Below are 20632 nucleotides of genomic sequence, written 5' to 3' on the forward strand. Positions count from 1 at the left end.
TAAGTTGTACAGCATTGTTGTTTTTAAACATATTGTTTTTATATTTTCACTGTATATAAAGGACAAGTTCCGATATTCGATTTTTGTAAACACGTGTACGTAGATGAAAAAATGTGAACAGTAGAGCTGCAGTCCTATTACTTTTTGAACAACCCTCGTATACAATAATGCACGAAAAAATTATTTCCATTCTAACACGTCATGTAAAAATATCATAATTATTACATAGTTGGACTTTACGTTTGGTGATTAAATTCTTTCAGAGTTTCCAATCGAAACGTTCTTTAAAGGCTATTCCAGTGGGTTGAAATCTACGTGGGAACATTTTTGGAATAACGTATTTAAAAAAAAATTTTTTTAAAATTTGTTTTTCTTTTTTCCTTTATATTTTTCAAAGGGGGAAAAACAAAATATTATTATTATTAAAATGAAAATTTTAATCGTTTGCCGTCATTTAAAAAAGCTTCGTTCTTGATTTTGTTGGTTTTCACGTGTGTTAAAGCCCCCAAATTTTGGCGTCCGTAACAACACTTTACCCTCTTACAGTGTTAAACTGAATTAAAGAATTGGGTTTTGGTTATTTTTTTAGTTGACAATTTTTTTTATTTTTAATAGTTTTTTACAACAAAATCGACAAAAAAAAATTTTTTTGTTTTTAACCAAAAAAAACGGGGCCAAAATTTTTTTTGGTTTGAAAAAACACATGAGGTTTAAGAAAAGGCGAGGGATTGTTGCGAAAAATGCCGCTTGGCCTTTTTGTTTTTAAAAGAAAAATTTTTAATTGTGTTAGAATATAAAATTGTTCCACCGCTGTCATATTGAAGATGTTTTTTTTTCAGATAAACATGGATGTATCCCGAAAAGATTATTTGCTGAATACGAACGCAGTGAGCCTGGAATGTAACTGCCTTCCATGCTGATCAAAAGATGGTTTGAAAAGTGTCGGTTTCATGGGAATATGTCGAGACTGCAAGGAACTACCTCTGCAAAACTTTGTTTTTGAAAAATCATACAGGCGCGAAGCCATGTAGTAATCACATCGCTTGCATATAGAACCCATGCCCAGGATCAACGTAACAGACGTTAGTGCATAAATGAAAAAAGCATATGTCTGAAAACTGCGAGCCAACCATATGGAATAAAACCACTGGGAGTTCATGTAACAGATCACTAGAAACTCAGTGGCATGCTTATGTCTGGTGTTGCACTCGAAACATAAACGAATGCAAGCAGAATATTATTCCTGATATGCCAGTAAATGTTTCTCGTGCAGTTTAAAGATTTTGACAAAAAATGGAAGTGTTGTAAAGTTGGGGAATAAAATTATGAAGGGGTTTTGTCTAAAAAAAAAAAAAACCCAAAATACAAAAAGTTGTTTTGGGACAACGGTTTTTTTTAAGGGAAAAAAAAGCCCTTTTAGATCAGATTGTCGGTGATATCAAAAGCAACCGTTGTAAAAAGCAAATAAAAAATTGGGATTTAGGTTGCTTGCGAAAAAATTAGCCGGAAAAGGTGAAACGTTAAGTCTTTTTTTAAACCCCTTTTTGGGGGAAAAGCAAGTTTAAGTTTTCACTGATTGAAAAATGTCGGACCCCATTTTTTGGGCACTAGAAAAAATGAAAAAATAAGATTGTCAAAAATAATATGCATTTGACCATTCATTTTGTCGGAACGGAAAGCTTTAGCAGCTGAAAAAATAGAAAAAAGCTTTGGGGAAAAAAATTTAAATAAGAAAAACCCTTCAGTACTGAAAAAATGTGTCAATATGAAATCGCTCAAAAGTGAAATTTCCTTTTGATAAACGCAAATAAATGTTGTTGGGAAAGGGAATGGTTTTTTTCCCCCCGCGAATGTCATTTCTGATTTTAATAACAACAAAAATTAAACAATAGAGTAGCCCCTGGAAGCTGGGGTCAGAAAAAACCCTGACTTTTTGCCCACTCCCTGTTAAAAAAATTCAGAAAATAAAATTTGGGGTTTCCTTTCCTGGTGAAAAAATTTTATCCAGTAAAAGTCTTATACCCCCATACGGGTTTTTCCTTTGATGTCGCATAGATGGGGAGAAAGATTTTTTTGTGTAGCTTTTGTCAGGAAAAAGTAGAAATGGGCAAAAATTTTAATCCCGGGGAAGCTGTTTTTAATTTAGAGGGGAAAAAAATACGGGTTTTTTCTCCTGGGGTTTTGGATTACCTAAAAAATGTTATCGCCAGTGATGAATTTTCTGTAGTATTATTATTCGTAGGGAAAAAGCAAATGTGTTAAAATAGACTGGGAGGAAATTTGGCAAAATTTGAGGTCAAAGGGTGTGAAACCCCCATAGGAATCAAAGTTGGAAGTGGGACTTTGTTGTTTTTCTTATATCCCGTCGCAAAAATTTTCGATTGTCGAGCATTCAAAAAATGTAAAATCATGATTAGAGGGCATAAAATTTCCTATCAACAAAAATTGAAAAACATGAAATAATCCACGTTATATGTTAGTTGTTCTTCTGGCACAAAAAAGTTTTTTAAAAAATACAATAAAAAGTATTCAAAATGTGAAAAATGGATAATTGGATGTTTAAATGTGAAAAGTGCAATGTTGTAAAATTGTTATGATCAGTGGGGGGTCAATTTATCATTGGAAACATACTTAATACAAAAATATATATCGTAATCAAAGTTGATTTATCTTGGAGATATTATAGATATCCATCCAGTTGTTAGAAAAATGTATAATAATGAAAGAAAATATCTTTTTTTTTCAAATAATTGATAAATGGTGATCGTCATTTATATATCATTTCAAAGAACAAACTTTTTAATTACGTTTTTACTTGTCCAGTAAATATTTCCTTTTCGTATTTAATTAATACTTCTGCTTCGAAGTATTTAATTGATATTTCTGCTCCGAAGAAGTGTAAAAACTTATATTTCTTGCCTTTTTTGTAAATATTGTTTTGTTTTATATTTAATTACTATAAAAATTAATTTTGCCTTTTTTGATTCGAAGGAGTAAGAATGTTTCAATACATATAATAGATTTGTAATAATTACTTAATGATTAACGATTACTTTATTTGTGATTTTGAAAATAGTTTTTACTATTTAATGCCACATGGTTTTGATATCAGTGTATATTAAAGCTTTTTTGACCTTCGATATTTTTATTTTAGAATCTTCACATTCTTAATGCTACTTTCATATTGAAAAAAAAACTTTTTTAACAATAGGGGTATTTTAGTAAAATGGCATGCTATTTAGTGTGTTTTTGCCAAAAATTACAGGATATAAAATCTGTTTGTTGATTACTGAGATGAATAAAATTTTTTTGATTTTATAAAAATTTAGTGAAAAATTTCTTAACATCCCGGTTAAAAAACGTTTTTTCAATTCAGTTGAATTTACAAATTAAACTAAAAAAACGTAAAAAAAAATGTGAAAAAATAAAAAAAAAGTAAATTAGGGGGTTTCCAAAAGATTAAAAATTTAAATTGGGGAAATTTAGATTTTATTAAGGTTCATACACAATTAATTTTGCGCCTAATTCTTGTAATAGCTAAAAAAATTTCATAAGTTTGGTTGGTCGCCAATTAAAACTGCTACAGGTTTTTACAAAATTTTAAAATGTGAAAACTTTATTAGTAAAATTTTAAATAAACAAAAAATCCCTTTTTTTTTTTAAAAAAAGCCTTTGCCACTAAAAAAAATGTAAAAAAAAAAGTTACCCTTTTTTTGTATAAAAATTTGAATTTTCCCCAATAAGAGGATCTAGGAATTTTGGGGTTTCAATTCTGTTGGGGCATTTCAAAAGAAAGCATGTGCAGTGTGTCTCTTTATATAAAGGCCATGGTTTAATTTATTCAAATAAATAGGAATTTTTTTTACAGTATTTTTAGCTGTATTAAACTTTGAAAAAAGCAGTTGCAGTAAATTTCTTAATACTTCTTTTTCCATTAATCTTTCCTATTTCTGGAAACTTAAAAAAAACATTATAATTTAAAAAAAAAATCATTACAAAAATGTTGTAAATAAAAATTCCTTTTTTTGCGAAAATCTATTTTTTTGTATTTACACAGAAAATTATACGGGGTTTATTCTGGCCCGTTTTTATTCCCCTTGCAAAATTTTTATACATTTATTTTAAAAATTATGGATTTCTGATTACTTCTTTAAGCAAATTTATGAAGCTGGGGGCTGCAAAATTAATGAGTAAAAATTAAAGAAGATCCGGATATTTGTTGTTTGTTGGGTTTACGTCCAAAACCCACAGGTATAGGCCATTTTGGGGACTTCCCGCTTACTGGTCGAGGAAACCTCAGGTGCACTTCTGATAAGGCACGAAAAAAGGGGGAAACCCTTTAAAAACCACCGACGTTCGTAAGCTGTGGATAGCTTCATAATTGGGAAAAAAATCCAAATCCCTGCGGGATTCAAACCCCCGCAGCGGGGGGCAGGGGTTTAAGTCAAAGACCTTAAAACCCCTCGGCCCCCGGACGCCCCCCCTCCAGGTATGAAAACCAAAAGGAAACAAGAGGGGAAGATGGTTAAAGTTTTTGTTTACAGAGACATAGCAATTTATAAGATTGTCCGGCCAGCTTTAAAAAAATTATGAGAATTTTATTTTTAATATACAAACAAGACTAGGTACAAACAAAAAAATTGAACCCAAATTTGAATTTTATGGTCAATCAGGTAAAATTCATAAAATTTTTATGTTTCAATTTTCTGGATCTTGCTTAGCACGGTCTTACTATAAATTGACTTTATATCGCTTTTTTTTAATTTGACAAATGAAACCCCTTTTTTTTGTCCCTTTTGTACAGTTGAAATTTGGGAAAATTTTTTTAATATTTAAAAATTTTATATTTGTTTTAATGTTTTTTTGAACTTTTAAACTCTGACCTAGATAAAATTGATATAGTTTTACCCCCTTTTTTTTCCCTTTTGCAAAAAAATTGGGCTATGTGGGCCAGTTTTTAATGCAAAACAAAAATTTAGATTATGGAAAAAATTCATACGTTTAACAAAACGGGGTGACTCCTATCTAATGAAATGAAAAAAAAGGGAAAAAAATAAATTTAATTAATTTTTTAAAGATTTTTTTTAAATTTTATTTTTTAACTTTGGCCAAGGAAAAAAAGTAAAACCTTTTAAAAACGTAAAAATGCGAGCGATTTTTCCCCCCTTTGGGCGGAGCTCTTTTTAGTTTTCCCAGCTTTTTAAAAAAAAGTAAAGGGGTATTGGGAGATTTTTTAAATTTTTTAAATTTGGGGTTTTGTTGAAAACTTTTGTTTTAAAAAAAAAAACAAAAAATAAAAAAAAAAGGGCCCTTTTTCTTTGGAAATTTCTAAAAATGACTGTTTTTTGAAAAAAATTTTAGTTAAAAAAATTTAAATTTATTTTTTTACGCCTTAATGGGTTTTTTCTTTCCTTTTGGGCATGACAAAAACGGGTTCCTCGAAGGAAAAATTAACCATGTTTAAACCCCCAAAAGGGGAAGTGGGGGTTTTTTTGGGGGATGGATAAAAAGCTTAACAAGGGGGCCCGCAACCACAAAAGGGGTTTAAGCCAATTCAGCCATAGGGGAAATGCCAGGTGGTGCATCTCTTACCATCAGTGGAGGCCGTTTAATCCTGGCAAATGGGGAAAGTGCCCCGCTGACAACTGATCCAACCAGTATGTTTGTGACTTGAAATGTTTTATTATGTCCCCCTTCGTAAAAGAAGCGGTTTTTAGTTTTGTTTGTCTGTTCGTCCGTAGACCACATGGCTTTGCACTTGTTATCTTTAAAATTATTTATCACAACAAACTCTTTATATTTCACATACTGGTAGGTCATAACTACTATTGATTTTGGGGTCACTAGGTAAAAATTGAAGGTGACAGGGGCATTAAATGTCAGAATGGTTTCCGCTCTTTACACTTATGATAGCTTCCATTCAGTTTCAGGTCATACATTGGTCATTATTTTTTTTTCATAACTAAACATTCCATGTACCCATTTATGGCATGTTTCTATAACAAAATTACCTATAGTATGTGTTAAGGGCTAGAAAGGAGGTCAAATGTGCCGTGTCTTGTTTCTCTTTGTGATCACCTGTTGTCTTGTCCAACTTATAACCTGCCTTGAGCTGTCTGTAATTATCCAGAATTTCTCTTAGCATCATTATATCTTTAACCTCATAGTGCAATTTGACAAAATTCTAAAGAAATGATTTTAGGTGAGGTGTCTGGAGCTTAAAATAAAATTTTAAAATGAAATCTTTAAAAATCCTCTAAGAATATAATGCACAGATCTAAAGATAATGACTATAGCATATCATTATAACCTTTTGGTCCTCTACAAAAGTTATATATAATGAGTAATGCTCTTTGGATCAAGTCTGTCTGTTCGTTAAGGGTCACTTAGTATGGAAAAAGCCTTGTATATAAAAACAGATTTACATCATCATCTCCGAAACTACATATCCTTATGCTTAGGTGTTAGGTGTGAAGCTTTGCCAAATGAACTCTACAGAATTATATGTATCAAGCCGGTTGAATAAAAAATGTTCTGAATAATGGGACCATTTTGTTTAGCTCCACTATTCAACGAGGGGAGAGCTAATGTATCCATCCCAGCATCTGCGTCACACTTTCTTTGTGTTTTCATCTCCAAAGCTACTGAAGGGAGTGGGTTGAAAGTTCACACACTTACTTTATAGTATAACTGGAAATCATTGCATAAGGCACATTACATTGACAGAAATATGGCCCTATTTGAACTTCTAAAAATTCTACATTATCCAAGCTCGTGGGTTACTTTCAAGCACTGAGAATAGTCAAGTTTGCTGTCCTACTCAGAACTGACAGCTCTTGTTTCATACTGAGATTAGGAAATGATAAATATTTTATGATTTTCTGCCGATATCAATGCAACAGTTACTGTGATGAACTTAAGGGATATTTTGGATTATATTTATTTTGGACGCATTCTATGCAATTTATTGTCCCCGCCTTTTCGAAGAAAAAATGGGGGATATAGAAATAGGCTCCGTCGCATCTGTCCGACCGTCCGTCACACTTTCGTGTCCGGTCCATAACTTTGTCATTTATCAAAGGAATTTGAAATAACTTGCACAAAAGTTTGTTATAATAAGACAATGTGTCATACGCAACAACCAGACCCCTACCTTCAGGGTCAAGGTAGCTTTTTGTTCATTCAAGGTCAACATTTGTCTATTTGAGGGTATATGTCGTGTCTGTTCCATAACTTTCTTATCTTTGTAGGGATTTTGTAAATATTTGCCAGAATTGTTCACAATTATAAATGAAATGATATGTCATGCGCAACAACCGGTTACCTACCTCCAAGGTCAAGGTCACACTAAGAGGTCAAAGATTTACATAGTCTGTTATAGGGTATATTTGCGTCCAGTCCATAACTTTTTCATACATCAATGGATTTTTAAATACTTTGCACAAATAATCACAATAATAAGACGATATGTCAGGCGCAAAACATTGGTCCCCTACCTCCAAGGTCACACTTAGAGGTCAAAGATTAACATAATCATCGTTATAGGGTATATTTTGTGTCTGGATCTATAACTTCTTCATAGTTCAAGGGATTTTGAAAAAACTTGACACAAACAATTATAAGACGATATGTCATGCACAACACCAGCACCACAATCTCCAAGGTCAAGGGCACACTTAGAGGTCAAAGCTTAACATTATAGATTTTTAAATTCTGTGTTTCATTTTATTTCTTTAATAAATTTATTGATGCATTTGCAGATCTAGCATTGATCATAATATTGAACTGAAAGTCCTGAGATCCATACATCAATCTTTTGAAATAGTACAACTTTATGCTTCATATAAAACTTCCCTGAGACGGGGAACGTTGGTTACTCTGTTACAAATTCTTGTGTAAATTGTAAGTGTTTGTGAGTGGTTTAGGTCGTTGACTTTAAACCACTTGCCCCTTACCGCTGTGGATTCAAATCTTGACAGGGACTTGAGATTCTTTCATGCAAGGAAGCTATCTAGCTAGCTTATGGAATGTTAGTGGTTCTGCTCAGATGCCCGTGTGTGCCTGAAATAATGCGTGGAAGCGTTCCTGAGGTCTTCCTCCACCCGTCACCCCCAAAAAGTAAATTTTAAGGACATAATGCTTAGCTAGCTTAGATTATCTATCTATAATCAATTGATATTTCAAAAGCATCTGCCCAAGCAGCCTTAGATTATATTTATATCATAATGTATAACTTCAAAATAATTGTCAAATTGTCAAATTGCATTTCTTATTTCAGCTGGAATGATGTCAATACCTGTCTCAATATATCAAAGTCTTATGGCATCCCAGCAACAGGGAACACTGGATCTGGGGTCAACTGGTCAGGTGGTGTTCACACAGGCAACTACAAACCAGCAAGTCCAACAGCCTCAGATTATCACACAGCAGCAACTGGAGCAGCTGCAGCAGCTGCAGCAGCAACAAAGCCTCCAACAGCATTTAGAGGCTCACCAGGAGATTGTACATGTAGGGGAACCTCTAGGTGTACAGTTAAATCAACAACATATACAAGGTGCCAGTGGGGATGGATCAGATAGCTTGATAGCTACAGGAACTGTTGCATGTAAAACTGAGACTTCATAGTTAACAAACTGTTTGGATATTTTAATATGTATTCTTTATATTTGTATATAAGAGCCAATGTGTTCAAATTATGAAAATGTGACAGAAGGGGAAAATAACACCCCCAACTTTGTAATGTTCTGCCATATATCTATTAAATGAAATAAGTCTCTGAGGTGTTGAGTAAGGGGATATTGATCTTTACTTTACTAAATATCTTAAATAGAATTGTTCATCTTTCAGTGTGGACTAGGTAGCACTGTATGCTGTATGCACAGGTAAGCATTATATATGCTGAATTTCTGAATGTACAAAGGTTGCAAGAACGACATACACTGACGGAGTTTGAAAATGCATCCATTGTTTTTTTCTCTTTTTTATAAGGAAAGGCATATTCGATTTTTAACTTTTTTTGCAAACTGAAGGACACGTGTCTATAATGCTCATTTAAAATTGTTACTGTCACAGCCTCTGTTGAGTTTAAGTTGAAAACGCATGGTAACCTGCATTCACAAAAATCACAACCGACCTGTTTTATGAGCATAGTCCCAATCTCAGTCATGATCTCACTGGGATTGTTTAAGATTATGTCCCTCCTCCCGACGAGGACGTGAGGACGTGTGGGTTTTTTTAAAAAAACATTTTATATATTATTTTAGCTAAGCTTATAAATGAGGCGTTCAGTATCTCGTGTATGACCCATTAGCCTGAATGCTAGCAAGACACCTTTGTCTCATTGACAGAATCTTTGCAGCAATTGGATTATTATTCCATTCTTGCACTAAAATTTGTTGAAGCTACATTTCGTGGAGGTGGTATACGTGCATTAATTCTACGGCATAAATCGCCCCATACATGCTCTATTCGTGAGTCTAGCACATTAATTTGATTATATATTTTCATTATCAACTGACCAATTTAAAGCTTTAGTCATCAGCTAATGTTGGTATTTGTCTTTATTTACAATTCCTTTTAACAGCTTCAAACCAATGGGTACATTTTTTTGAAAACATAGTGGTCCTTTACACAAGTCATATAAATTATCATTGAATTCTGTATATGTAGGTTACTTGAACTTGAAATCTTGGAGAAACTCTTTGTCAGTATGTAGAAAGAAGCCAGACCTTTGATATATGGTAAATAACATGGCTTAGTGAGTCATTCATAAATGCCCTTAGAATAAAATTTACCCGCACTTTGATACTTTACTTAGTCTTACATAATATAACAACTTGTAATCTTCTTGCCTTTGTATATAAATGTCCCTGGATTCAGATGTTATCCCATTTTGTGGTTCTGTTTCAATTTATAGAGAAAAACGATTGAAACTTAAAACCAAAGAGATTGTCTATAATATGTTACATAACTTTTCCTTTTATAATATGTTACATAACTTTGCCAAGAGTTAGTCTTATGCATGTCATTTTTAGTTAATTGTTTTCAAAATAATCAGAATCAAGCTCTATTGACTTTAATACACTTATATTATGTGAAATATTTATTTGCCCATTATGTTGATTTATATGTCATGAATGTGACTCATTAATTGGAAATAAACTATTCGATTCTATTCTTCAAATCGTGGATCTTGCATAAAAAAGTCCATTTAGCTTCTTTGATTTAGTAATAGATTATTTATAGAGTTTAAGCATGCATGAATATTGAATACCCATAACAGGGTACATAGTATATGTTTGTCAAAATTCTTAAATGTATCGGAGATGTAGATATGTTATCTATGTATCTGAATGTGTAAATAAACTTTTGATTTATTTATTTCTTTTATTTATATTTCATTGCATACGATTAAATTGTATGTCAAAGTTTCAATGACAGGCATGTATAGTATGTACATATTAATTAATGTTCCTTAAAGATCCTGTATGTTTTGTGATTGATATTGTTACTGTATGTATCATACACTTGCAAAATGTTATATATGTATATAATTATGCAAATAAAACAATTTTCAAACATCCAAGAATATGTAAAATGTGTACTGCAAATATTTGTGCACATTATATTTAATCAATAAGTTACCTGCATTCATTTCTTATTGGAAAATTTGACTTGGAATTTATAGAAAATAAATTTCTAATTACCTCCCTTTATTTACGCAAAATGTTAAATTGGGTAATATCTTTATAGATAATGCTTATTTGAACTTACAAGATTGACAAATCTTAATTTGAGCGTCATATTTATGAAATAAAACCATGAAAAAAATGTGTTACAGGATCTTTAACCAATTACTTCATGAGCATTTTGTGAAAAATGACTGTTTTCATTGAAAAGCCCTGTTATAAGTTCAAATTGCTATGAAACTATAAAAAAGACTTCAAAACTGTTCAAACTTGGCACAAATGTTGACTGGACCATAGCCTTTGTAACGGCATACTCAATCTTATGTCCTGTTACCATGGCAACGAGGGGAAGTTTCAAAATTACCAAAAATCACTATTTTGTCAAAATGCTGCAATTTCTCAATGGATTGAGATAGAGCCAAAAGCTTTCAGCGTTGCTTACACGTTACCTTAAGGTCAACCTGAGGCTATTTAAGCTTCTCACTAGTCCAAAATTTTCGTGGAGATGAGGGGGTCAGAAGAGTCCCCCCAAGCAGAAGCTCTTGCACCCCTTTTTTATCTATTTGATAGGGGATGGCGCCGAAAAACTGATCACTTTTTTTTTACAAGTGTTTGAGGTCTAAATAGGTACATGTGTATTTTTCCCCACTATTTGAGGCCTCAAAGGGGTGGTGAAAAGACGTCTATATGAAGTAATTGGTTATTATTTATAATTTAAATGATGACACACTTTGTTTTAATTAATCTTTTTGTAAACATTACAAAACATGTTTATTTTTAACATGAACAGCAGTCTTTTATAAAAGGATATATTATCTAAATTTGCTTTCAAGGGAGATAATGTCACTGTGTCATATCTGAAAGACAAACATTACGCCCCCTGCGAACTAGAATTTAAACTTCCGCGTTCCAAGGTTCGGGTTGAAACGGACTTAAAAAAGGTGAGGATTTTCTACAGCTTTTCAGTATAATATTGCAAAATATATATTATGTTTAAGCACGATGAGTTTACTAGATAAAGTGAGGATAAATAGTTATACGAGCATATTTTAATTTTAAGATAAGTTAAATATGAGATAAAATGAAACAACTGAATAATATTAATCGGATCACGTGACTTCTCTTTGTTTTCGTAAAACACAAAATAAAACCGCTTAACCTTACTTAAAATGGTTTATTTAATTAATACTAAATAAACGTTTACAATAAAAGTTCAATGAAATATCCAAGATGAAAAGCTATTATGTTAAACTTGATAATGAATTGTACACTAGTTGATAAATACAATGTATGTGACATGTTTAGGCTTGCAAGATCGCATTGAGAAATGCAGATATTTGATTACGCAGGAACAAACAGTAGATACGGTGTATTTAATGTTAGTCATAAAGGTTTAAACATATTTATTTCCCATGAATATATATAATAATATATATTAATCTTTATTTCATATTGTTCAGAAGTTTGATATGTCGTCGGCGGAAAATTGATTAGTTATTTATTTTCATTTAAGAAAATGGAGGTATCTGGAAAGGTAACTTCGACATCAAAGACGAACTTTAACCTCTACTGTATTACGTGTGATACAGATGGATTAAAGGAGCCAGCTTACGGATTTTGTCAAGACTGCCAAGAACATCTTTGCAAAAGTTGCTTTCAACATCACAGAAGGTCAAGGCTATCTAGAAACCACGTACTGCTTGATAAAGACGCTATGCCAACACAACAAACAGCCGTTGACGTAAATACAGACGTCATTACTGACAACTGTACCAACCATAGGGATAAACCACTGGAGTTCTATTGTAACAATCACAAAACTGTAGCATGTTATGTCTGTGTGACACTTGAACACAAACAATGTAAAGTTGACTATATTCCTGATGTTTCAGGTAACATATCTGGCGAGTTGATAGATTTGAACAAAAAGATGGAAGATTTAGTCAAGAAATGTGAATATAACATTATGAAGGCTTCAGCTGCTACAAAGCAACTAGAACAAAGTCGTGGAAAAGTTGTTGAAGACATACGGCTCTTGAGAAAGGAAATAAACGATCGGTTAGATGAGATGGAATCTATGATGATAAAAGAAGCTGAAGCTGTTGTTAACACAGCAACCTACAAAATCAAGAATATCAAGGTTGTTTGTGAAAAAATAGCCGAGGAAGTGAAACGTTCACAGTCAATTCTTAATGCCCTGAAGGAAGCAAAAAAGCAGAATAAGCTTTTTATTGTAATGAAGAACGCCACACCACGTATGATGACACTGGAAAGTGAAGAAATACAGATTGTCAAAGATAATATGACATATGACGACATTCAATTTGACCGGAACGAAAAGCTGCTTGATCAACTGAAAAGTGAGAAAAACTTTGGAACAATTTCAACATACAGAAAACCATCAGAAGATACTGAAATATGTGCGAATAATGAAAGATCGCACAACGTGACTTTTCCTTCTGATAAAGAAAGAAGCAATGTCGTTGGGATGGTAATGGTTTCTGCCACAGAAATGGTCATCGCTGATTACGATAATAAAAATATTAAAATGATAGATGTAAACTCAGGATCGTTGTTGTCAGAGGAAACCCTGTCTTCAGCACCACGCGATGTTATAAGACTTCCGCAAAATGACCTTGCTATTGCATTACCGGGTGAAAAGTGTATCCAGATAATGTCTTATATTGATACAAGTTTGTCTTTAGATCGTCGTATAGATGTCAGAGAATTATGTAATTGTGTAGCTTATTGTAAGGACAAGCTAGTAGTGGGCTGTAATTATAATCTAGGAAAGCTGGTTATTCTGGGTTTAGACGGAAAATTGATTCAGGTGTTTGATACTCCTGGATTGTTTGATAGACCTAAAAATATTGTTATCAGCAGAGATGAGAAGTTCATGTATGTGTCCGATTACAGTAGATATATAGCTAGCAAGTGTATAAAGCTAGACTGGCAAGGTAATGTTGTACAAAGCTTCACGGATAAAGGATATAGAGGTCCTCAAGGAATACAGGAGTTGTCAGATGGTACATTGTTAGTCTGCTACAACGGCAGTCACAAAATTGTCAGATTGTCGAGCAGCTTTAAGAAATGTGAGATCACAGGATTAGAGAAAATAAACCTTTTCTTTCCAAATGCCGTAACATACAGTGAAAGCAATAACAAATTATATGTTAGCTGTTCTTCTGATAAGGTGTGGGGTTCAAATGATACAATAAAGGTGTTCAATGTGAGATAGATTATTAATATGTTTTGAATGCGAATATATGCTGAAATGTGACACATTGGATATAATCAGTAGTAGACAGATTATATTATTGGGAACATACTAAATTAAAAATAGACATCTTCTATTCAAAGTTGATAAACTCTAGAAATTCAGATTAATGTTTAACAGAAAAATGCATAATGAATGTAGATTATTATTTTTAAATCAGACTAATTATTAACTTAAGATCATCATTTATATACCATGTTAAAGAACAACCTATTAGTATGACTTTTCAATTAATCATTTAATTGTCCAGTGAATATCCCCGCTTTGTTTTTAATTGATAAGTCTGCAATGAAGGAATGTTAGCTGTTGTTTTTTTGTGTGTAAATAAAAATATTATGTTAAGTTATACTTTATTATACTAAACAAATGTGGTTATTCTCTTTCAAATGCCATAATAAAAAGGAATATGAATATTTCAATACGTACATGTGGGCAGAAAAGTGTTTGATTTGTAATAATTACTGCATGAGTGATCCTTGTTGACTTCATCAGTGATTTTGAAAATGATATAACTATTTGCATTTCACATGGTTTCAGCTGAATATGAACAAAATTGTTGACCATAGTTATTTATTTATATGTTACAGACTCTTTACATTTACAATGCTATATTTCATATTGATAAAAATGATAAACAATAGAAGCTTATCTTAATATTTGTGATAGTAATTGACATGCTATGTTGTGCTGTTTTTGCAAACAATTACTGAATATAAAATTCATGTTTGTATGATGTATTATGTACTGAGATGAATAAATTTGATTGATTGGATTCGATTTGATTTGAATTACGTTTACATCCCTGGTTAATCATACAGAGATTTTATCTTTTTCCATTTTGCCGTTTTGGATAGCCTTAGCAATACTGATGTAATTGATATTTGGTTAATTAAATTACAAATCTGTGGATGTTTCTTCATTCATTTTTCATCATTAACTCGTCGCCCTAATTCCATAATGATGTAAGTCGTATTTTTACCATTTTGAGAAAATCGACTTCAAAGATTTAACAGGCTATATCTTCACACTTACTCAACAAATTTTAATATAAAAAACATCATAGTGTGCAGAATTATTTTAACTTTTACACTTTTAGTTACGAAGAAGTTCCTGTAGACAGTTTTTTAAAAAATCAAAATAAAAGAAATGAAAAATCACTGAAAATATATTTTGTTGACAAAAATACAAGAACCAGAATGATGTAATAAGTTTCAGCAATGTGACCCTAAAATATCATTACATTTAGGAGTTAAAACAGTGTGAAATAATGACTATTTTACTGTTTTATACTGAAATTATATTAAATTTAGACGTAACTAGAAATTGAATGCTTTAACAAATAGTCTGGATCCACATTTATTTAGGCACCACAGAGCATGTAATGTAATCAGGATCAAAACAGTAAATTTAGTCTTAAAAGTCAATAATAGAAATCCAGACAATGCGGTGAAGTGTGAATAGCCACGAACAGGCATTTTAAGATTGAAATTGAACTCGGGCTTCATTATCTTATGACCATTTACATGAAATAGTGAGCCTTGCAAATGAACAAAAAAAATATTTATTTACTGATTTTGTAAAAGTATCACATTGAGTTAAACAAAATGAAATCAAAATTTAGGAACATCGTCATTGTATTGATATTTACCACATTAAATAGCAAAACTTTTATCATATGATATGCTATTTTCACATTAACATTGTACACTATAAAATATTTGGAATTCAGATTTACATTTGGTTTCGTTATTATATCATTAATTCATTCCAAATTCAATTTTGAATACCTGTTACTTGCATACAAACAGCATGTTGAACACAATTTGACTTACAAAACACACAAAAATGTTTGAAAGATGTAACTGCTTCAACTTTGAAAAACAACATTAACAATGAGTTCATTTCTCTGTAACATGAAAAAGAATAAACCTATGTATTTTACTTTTCTAAGAACAGCATTACTTAATATTTTGTTTTTAAAAAAAGAAAAATATGAAATACAACTCAAAGCTCACAAATTTTCAAAGATGCTACAGATCTGGATATGGTGTTTCAATGAACTACTGTACTTCAATTACTTCAAGTATTTATATATCAAGTGGCATACAACTTCTTTACATACAATAACAATTAAGTATACGTTTGCTATTAATGTTTTTAACTGAACTGTTTACATCAATAACTCATTCGTATAAAATCAATGGTCAATATCTAAGAGTTTCAGTCAAATATTAATTCTATTTTACTTCAACAAACATTTGATGAAACAAATATGACAATTTAAAGATTCCTTAATGTTTTATATGGTCTTAAGACTTTGTAACTTTTTTTCACGAAATCATTTTTTCTACGTTTCAATCAAATGACAATTTTTAACTAAGCATATTTTTTTTTCTTTTTAAAAATAGTTTTGGTAATGGATAATTTTCAGATCACAGGTTCGAATCACTTGATAATTAATTACAGGTAGTATTACATTACGAGTTGGAAGTAGATGTACCAGAATTATTTTTAACTTAGAAACTTAGATTAATTTTGCTTTGCATGTTCCAATTATTTAAGAAATTTTAGCATAAGATTATGTTGACAAAATGGTATAGACTGACACCCTGTTGATTTATGCAAAATAGCTGAGTAGGTCATTAGGGTGGCATTCTGTTTAATAAGTATTTGTTGTGCAAATGACATCTCTTATTCCATTTGTATTCAACGCTAAATGGTGCATCTGAGACAACTCGGTCTCAGCTTTTAAACTTTTGTTATAGGGATATTATCAACTTTAACCCACCATATAGGCTTTGACGTTTGGACGTACTGTTTTAAGAACACAAACGAGTGATGTAGGACTGAATACTTCTGCAATTTTAAAAGTGTTTTGTCTTTCTTCCTATATTACAGTGGGTATTGTTAACCACTGTGGATTGCATAATGCCTCGGACAGCAAAACTTTTGATTTTTTTGTGATCGTTTTATAAAAGTGCAGAATTTTGAAATTATGAAATTATAAATTATGAAATAAACATGATTAACATAATTTAACATCAGTTATGAGTGGTAAAGTTATATATGTGTAAATTTTATTCGAATCTCTTAGCACCAGTATGTTAATTTGTCTTATATAGTAAAAGAAAAACATTGTACAAAATGTAACAATGGCAGTAGTATGATTCCATTTGATGAGTTTTGTTTGTAAGTTAAAAGTATAAACAATCTTATGCAAAACCTGATTGTCCGTATTTAATGGTAACATTGATCAATCAATCATATAATCAATCACATATCAAGTTATTAACAGTTGATACTTGTGAATATTGAAAGTTTGTATCAATTTATCCGATTTCCATGCTATCCGAATTTCATAACACAGCATGGTGCTTTGAATTTAGCTCAAGGGTTAAGAGTAGTTATTATTTCTTTTTAAGGTTTGAAACAGTTCAATAAAAAATTAATCTATAGATAATTAGATAACATCTAAAGCTAAACACTTACATGTTATCAAGCAATATAAAACGTAAAATGTCATTCCTGATACCTTGAAAAATCAGCCATTTTGTCAAAACAGCATCACGTGACTAGAATCTTAACAAACTATTGGTTCAGAAGTTACGATATTATGGACTGTATTTTTATCACAATTTTTGGACTTATAGCACTCTGACCCATTCAATATATTGTAACAGGCAAGAACCAGAGTGATGTTGTTCTAACCATTAGATAGAGACAAAAATTACGAACATTTTGATACCAAACACTCATTTTTTTCAAAATTGGAGTTATACACTCTGGAATTAGGGCGACGAACTGTTGAATTCTGCTTAAACCGGTGATAAGGGGCCTAGACAATAGCTTGCATAAATTACTTAATTACTGCACGATATTCACTTCTTTTTGTAAGTTGATTAACATCTAACATGCCCTATCCATCATTTAGTGTCGGACGTTTTAAGCTATATTCTCTTATGTATCTGTATTTGTTTTTCTTTTTAATTCACACAAATTGTTTTCAAGTTTAAATAACCAAATCAGTGATAAGCATTATAATATGATGCACTATAATAATCTGTTAAAAGGACATTATGCCTCAGAAATCATTTCTTTTATTCTTGAGAAAGGCCGAACATGTGTTTAACAATTTCATTATTGATTCGGGCATGTTAGATGTCAAAAAACTGAAACAATAAATAAATATCGTGCAGAAATAGTTACCGTCCGTACTAAAAATAGGGCTGTATAGTATTTACAGACCCTTTAAAACTATCAACCGTTACGCTCTTGTAATTTGAAATGCAGTAGATGAGGGGTTACATGTACAAGTTTATTGAAATTCACTTTTTTAATGTACAAAGGTCAGGTTGATATATTGAAATATCACAGAAAATGGGTCCAGATCTGGAGGAGATTCTATTATAAAAACGGCTAATTATTTTTTGAAATATATGCATATAAATATAAAATCAAGAAAAAACCCAAAAAGATTTAAAATAAATGCAGTATGTTTAAACAATAGTTACATCTTGTTTATCAAGTTTATCAAGTTTATCTTGTTTTGGGACGGAGTTGAATAAATCAAACGAAAATTATGAATTATAAAAAAGGCAAATATCTATATTTAATGGCGATTTCCGCAAGTATCTTCAATACATTATTGCAGGTACGAACTGGCTTAGTAAAACTGACAACATTCAATAATCTTCTAAAAAAGGAAAGAAGGAGCGATCGGTCTCTCTTTGACAGTCTGCTTAAATACTTTGGCGTATGTCTGGCTTATAACTATTCAAATGACGTTATCCAATAAAAATTCCATCAGGCTATTCAAACAGACGGTATAAAAAGGGAATCTATAACTTTTTGACTCACAGAACAAGTGACGTCTAATAGATTTACAGGCACGTGGTTCCCTTTGTGAGGCTGACATTTTTGACAAATGCGCATTTAAACAAAAAAAGAGCCCTAAAAGTGAAATATTTTATCCATGTGAACTCAAATTCATGATAAATAATAGTTTGTCAGGCTTTCAATTTAAATATATAATGTTTATATTCAAGGTCAATTAGTGACGAGACTTCTAAGAATGAATAAATAAATTGCATTATGAATTTTATGTTTTAAATGATATGGTTTTGCCGTGTCATAGATGTCTGATAGTATATATTCCTTGAAATCAACGTGCATGTCTTCGTCCCGTAAATGTTCTTTTAGTATATCCTTAAATAGCACTCCCCTTCTATATCTGTTTAGTAACAGCACACGAAGACAGCACGCGCAGTCTAGCACGGACCATAGGGACTTGAAACACTGTAATCAAATTAAACGCAAACGGTTCTTACCGTATTAACAAAAAAATCCCAAGAAAATTCATGTATTCGCTTTGTAATAATTACCAAACCATCAATCTGAAAACAACTTTATGCGTTCGTCTGTTTTGAATAGAACAAGAACCCATATAATACTTTGGACATTGATTTTGCTTTTCGGAATAACTTTAAAGATCCTGTATGATTTGTGCTGTGTGTATACCACACTTACAAAAAATTATATATGTATATAATTATGCAAATAAAACAATTTTCAAACATCCAAGAATTTGTAAAATGTGAACTGCAAATATTTGTGCACATTATATTTAATCAATAAATTACATGCATTTATTTCTTATTGGAAAAAATTAACCTGAACTATCGTTTGCTTCTGTTAATGTTTGGCAATTTAGTTTGATGATTATGATAAAGTAATTTGTATGAAAGTCAAATACTACTTTGTTTACATTTTGCTACTTAAATAACAATTAAAAACAATTTGACATTCATAACTACTTTCTTGAGGTGATAAGCACCTGACTTTCTCTAATTTTATAAACGTTATAAAACCAATGTTTGCTATTTTAACAGAAGAAGAGAATATTCCTTTATGAAGTAATGTGCCTTTACCGTTCAGTAAAGAACAGGAAGTAAGGGTGGAAGCATAGCATAAAAGAGATGGACCGAGTGCCAAAAATGTAGTTGTTTTCTCACAAAAACGTGTTCATTGAAATACACTAAAAAGTATTTATACGTATCATAATAATTATGTAAATTTCAGAATAGTCTTCCAACAGTCTACATAAAGTCTGTTTTAAAATTCTACTGCCATTTCATGTTTTTATGCTTTCTGCTGTCACTTCTGATAGCTGTGGCGTCAAAGCGCACACTAACTAGATTGTGTCTCGCCGAAGAAACACGACGTCAGCGATATGTTTCATTAAACGGTCGCACGACGTTGTCAAAGACATACGTCACCGACAATAAAATGTCGTAGACTACGACACGTTGTAATTGTGTAAGCATACTACGACATTATAATTGTTGTCTTTTTAGAAAATCAAACTTAATACAAACCATATCAAGGATTGAAGCAATGTATAAAAACAGGTATTCATTATCTATATTGGGCTGTTGAAATATTTGATTATATAAAATATAATGTTGAATCCAGTTATCTTACCATTTTTCCACTTAGTCTCTTTCCATACTTTGATATAGTTAAGTCTGGTTTGTTTTGCTGGTGCGAGTGTACATCATTTGACAATGATTTGTACTTTTTATATCTCTTTCTAAGTATTTATAAAAAACAAAGCTTTAATACGTGTGTGTGACGCTTAGATCAAGGGAGCTTAACGTCATAATGTACG

The 20632-nt window shown here is 31.5% G+C and overlaps 2 protein-coding genes across 4 annotated transcripts in view; both read left to right on the forward strand.

Annotated features, from left to right (window-relative positions):
* Positions 1–14737, forward strand: part of LOC132755616 (E3 ubiquitin-protein ligase TRIM45-like) — a 42202-nt gene extending 27465 nt beyond the window's left edge. The window contains exons 1-2 of one of the 3 annotated variants that reach the window (XM_060746508.1): positions 11544–11627; positions 12199–14737. In XM_060746508.1, coding sequence (XP_060602491.1) covers positions 12205–13926 — 1722 coding nt within the window. In that variant the 5' untranslated portion in view covers positions 11544–11627; positions 12199–12204 and the 3' untranslated portion in view covers positions 13927–14737. Of the gene's footprint in view, positions 1–11543; positions 11709–12198 lie in introns of those variants that run through there. The other 2 variants (XM_060746507.1, XM_060746509.1) reach the window with 2 other exon arrangements.
* On the forward strand, positions 5535–9198 carry LOC132755625 (serine/threonine-protein kinase Wnk-like). The gene is made up of 2 exons (XM_060746518.1): positions 5535–5657; positions 8279–9198. The coding sequence occupies exons 1-2, from the start codon at positions 5570–5572 to the stop codon at positions 8623–8625; spliced, it is 435 nt and encodes a 144-aa protein (XP_060602501.1). The 5' UTR covers positions 5535–5569; the 3' UTR covers positions 8626–9198.
* Positions 14738–20632: the final 5895 nt, after the last annotated feature.

This window comes from Ruditapes philippinarum, unplaced genomic scaffold (assembly GCF_026571515.1).
Source record: "Ruditapes philippinarum isolate M1 unplaced genomic scaffold, ASM2657151v2 ctg1836_1_1_1_1, whole genome shotgun sequence".
Taxonomy (NCBI): Eukaryota; Metazoa; Mollusca; class Bivalvia; order Venerida; family Veneridae; genus Ruditapes; species Ruditapes philippinarum.

Coding starts and splice junctions, on each gene's coding strand:
- LOC132755625 (XM_060746518.1), top strand. CDS start 5,570: ATGCCAGGTGGTGCATCTCTTACCATCAGTGGAGGCCGTTTAATCCTG. Junction 5,658..8,278: donor GCTGACAACTGATCCAACCA/GTATGTTTGTGA, acceptor TTCTTATTTCAG/CTGGAATGATGTCAATACCT.